Source organism: Gekko japonicus, unplaced genomic scaffold (genome assembly GCF_001447785.1).
Source record: "Gekko japonicus isolate JY-2015 unplaced genomic scaffold, Gekko_japonicus_V1.1 scaffold2079, whole genome shotgun sequence".
NCBI classification, from domain to species: domain Eukaryota; kingdom Metazoa; phylum Chordata; class Lepidosauria; order Squamata; family Gekkonidae; genus Gekko; species Gekko japonicus.
The window spans coordinates 308,382-311,434 of record NW_015175426.1 but is presented as its reverse complement, the minus strand read 5'-3'; the positions used below and the strand labels follow the sequence as shown (position 1 = coordinate 311,434).

Genomic DNA, 3,053 nt, shown 5'->3' with positions numbered 1-3,053 from the left:
CAGGTGCCTCCAACTCAAAGGCGTTTAGAGCTCTCAGGGGGGATGAGCTCCCGAAACTTTCACTCCACCCAGCCGCTTACTAAAGACTAACACAAACGCCACTTCGGAAATCCCCAGGTCCCCCACCCCTCGGCCACGTCCGGCTTCAGCTCGGCTCTTTTCGGAAGCGTTCGGAAATTTCCGAGACGTCCGGCAGCCGTCTTAGAAAAGAGCGAATTGGTGGAAAGGCATTGCCCCTTCAGCGGCACTCGGACATTTCCGTCCAAACCCCACACTGCGGACTTTTTTTTTTTTGGTGACCGATTGTTCTCGTGTTTACTCGGCTATTTCCGGTTCCGCTCGGGCGATTCCGACTCCACTCGGCCTCCGGAGCGGCAACAGCGGCAGAAGCCTCCGCGGGATGGGAAGGTACGCGCGAGCCCCCCCCCCGCTCGTCATGGGCAGGGAGCGGGGGCGGGACGACGGGAAGCCACGCCCTTGGGGCCCCCCTTAGAGCAGCGCTGTGGTTGACGTCACAGATAATGGGGGAGGTCAGAGGTCACGGGTAGGGTGTTTGTCCCAGTTCAAGCTGTTGGATCACTTTGGGGTTAAAGGTCAGAGGGATTCTAGGATCAGAGGTTCAGGATGGGCGGGAAGGGGGGAACTTCGAGGTCCTAGGTTCAGAGTCAGACCCAGTTATAACTCCCCCCATTCCCCCCCCCACTGCAAGAGCCTCAGCAGGTGCAGGAGGTGGGCGCTCCCCCTGGCCCAGACCTCCCCAGAGACCCCGACCCTGAGGAGACGATCCAAAACCTGCGGGTCCAGTTGGCAGCTGCAGTGGCTGAGGTGGAAACCGTCCGGGCTGTGGCTGCTGTGAGTGAGAGCACCAAGCATGAGGCTGTGGAAGCTGTCCAGCGCCAGTGCCAAGAAGAGGTGGCCTCACTGCAGGCTATTCTGAAAGGTGAGAGACCCAGGTGTCAAGCGGGAGGGGGAAGGAACGGGCTGGGCATACTTGAGCACAAAAGAAGAGCCCTGCTGGATCAGACCAAAAAGGTATCTAGTCCAACACCCTGTCTCTCCAAGTGGCCGACGGGAAGATGCTTAAGCAGGGTTCTGTTGGCCAAAGCCTCCCTCTGATACAGCTTACACCCCCCCCCCCATACATGCATTCAGAAGGACGCTGACTTTAAAAACCCAGGTTCTGTTCAGGCTCTCCAATGTTACCTCTGAGAACCGGGGTGGGTGGCTGGGCCGGGTAGGACCCCAGGGTCAAGCTGGCTTTGTGTACACGTCAACACAAGGGTTCTTTTTCTACAGACACCATCTCTAGTTACGAGGCGCGTCTTTCGGCTCTAGAACGCGACAGTCGGGAGAATGTGTGGAGCCGCCTCCTGCCACGGAGCAGCCCGTCGGACTCCTTGGAGAAACAGATGGAAAAGGTGACCTGGGAGCAGCCGCGGACCCCTTTCCAGTCCAGTCGGGGAGGGAGAGAGCCTCTAGGTGGGCCTCTGACTGGTGTGTTTCCTCTCTCCCTGCAGGCACAGGAAGACACGGAGCGCCTCCGGGCCATTGTGCTGCCGATGGAGCAGGAAATCGAAGAGCTGAAGGGGAAGCTGGTCAGGGCGGAGGGGCTGGTTCGGGACCTGCAGAGCGAGCAGGTGAGCTGGGGAGGAAATGGAAAGAGGATATCAAATGCCAGAGCTGCCTGGGTGGGGGGAGAGTGCAGTCAGGAAAAGGGAGGATCTCTGCCAAAAGCGCTCATGGGGACTGGTCATTCCCAAATAAATTGGTATTTCGATACGTGCCTTTGGAAAGCTAGGGATGTTGTAGGGTTTTTAAAAAATCTCTAAGCCAGTAGAACGTCAGCGTGTGAATTAGCCAGTGACATGAACTTGACTGACGGGTGCCAGAATAGTGGCAGGACGAATTAAAGTCTTAAGCGACGGCTGCTATTCTGGTAAAATCCTGTTGGGTGAATCATTTGTGAAAACCGGTTGAGTGTTTCCAATTAGAAGTTCTCCAGTTCGTGTAATTTTGGACCTTCTCTTTGGCCCCCGAAATTACAGGGCTGGGGCAACAGGTTTTCCTGCCAACAACAAGCAGTTGTACTCTCACCCCAGCCAGGCTGCTTTGGCATTTTGAGAATTTCTGTGACGGGCCCTTATTAATTCATGGCTTGTTTGCTGTCAGGGCGGCCTCTTTAGCTCATCGGAATCCCTACTCGCTGACTCAGGACCCCCTGACGGACTGGGAGACGACCACGGGACCTTGGAGGGGGGAGGCGTGGCTGAGAAATTTGCCTCTGGCCTCGACAGTGTCTCCATCGCCTCTTCGTCCCTGCTGGTACCAAGCCCGGGCCCCCCGATCCGACGCAGACGCTCCCCCAGCCCTGAGACAATATCAATTGCCTCCTCCAGTGGGACCCTGGTGCCGGAGACCATCTACCTCCCGCCCGCTGGGTTCCAGCTGGTGCCTGACTCAGAATGGACGCAACTTCACAACAAGGTGTGTGTGTGTGTGTGTTCAGGAAAAGAGTGGAACGTGCAGGAGACTAGAAAGCGGCATACGTTTCAGGGTGCAGACAAAGCCTCTTTGCAGCCTTTCCGTTGTAGCACACTTCTAAATATGAGAGGGACAGCTTTGCCCGGGGAGGGGGGTGTCTGCCTGAATCCTAGGGTTGGAACAGAAGGCTGGATCGGATCTGGCTTGACCTCAACCTTTGGCTTCCTTCTAAATGGAAAAGCCCTTGTGAGAGAATTCACAAGCCCATCTCCTGTAGTCAGAAAGGGCACAGAGAAGAGGGGAAGGGATGCCTGTCCCAGTAGATGGACTGGATGATGCGGGACTAGTGAGAGAAGGAGAGGGATTTCCCATCAGCCGGGTTTCAAAGGCACAAAACAAAACAAAAGGGATCACAGACATCCACAGGAAAAAACCACAAGCAAACTCTGTGATATGAACAACATTTCAAAGATTTACATTGCTTTTCTAAAACTTTATAAAAGTGCAACAATTTATCCAACATTCTTACTTATACAATATTGCAAAAAAGTACACATAGTCCAACATAATGA

The 3,053-nt window shown here is 55.0% G+C and overlaps 1 protein-coding gene across 3 annotated transcripts in view; it reads left to right on the top strand.

Moving 5' to 3' along the window:
* The first annotated feature begins 338 nt into the window (after positions 1–338).
* The window catches only part of RABEP2 (rabaptin, RAB GTPase binding effector protein 2), a 12,597-nt gene continuing 9,882 nt past the window's right edge, over positions 339–3,053 (top strand). For all 3 annotated transcript variants that reach the window (XM_015425817.1, XM_015425816.1, XM_015425815.1), the window contains exons 1-5: positions 339–404; positions 707–940; positions 1,297–1,418; positions 1,518–1,637; positions 2,170–2,484. In XM_015425817.1, the coding sequence (XP_015281303.1) occupies positions 401–404; positions 707–940; positions 1,297–1,418; positions 1,518–1,637; positions 2,170–2,484 (795 nt within the window). In that variant the 5' untranslated portion in view covers positions 339–400. The remainder of the gene's footprint in view (positions 405–706; positions 941–1,296; positions 1,419–1,517; positions 1,638–2,169; positions 2,485–3,053) is intronic.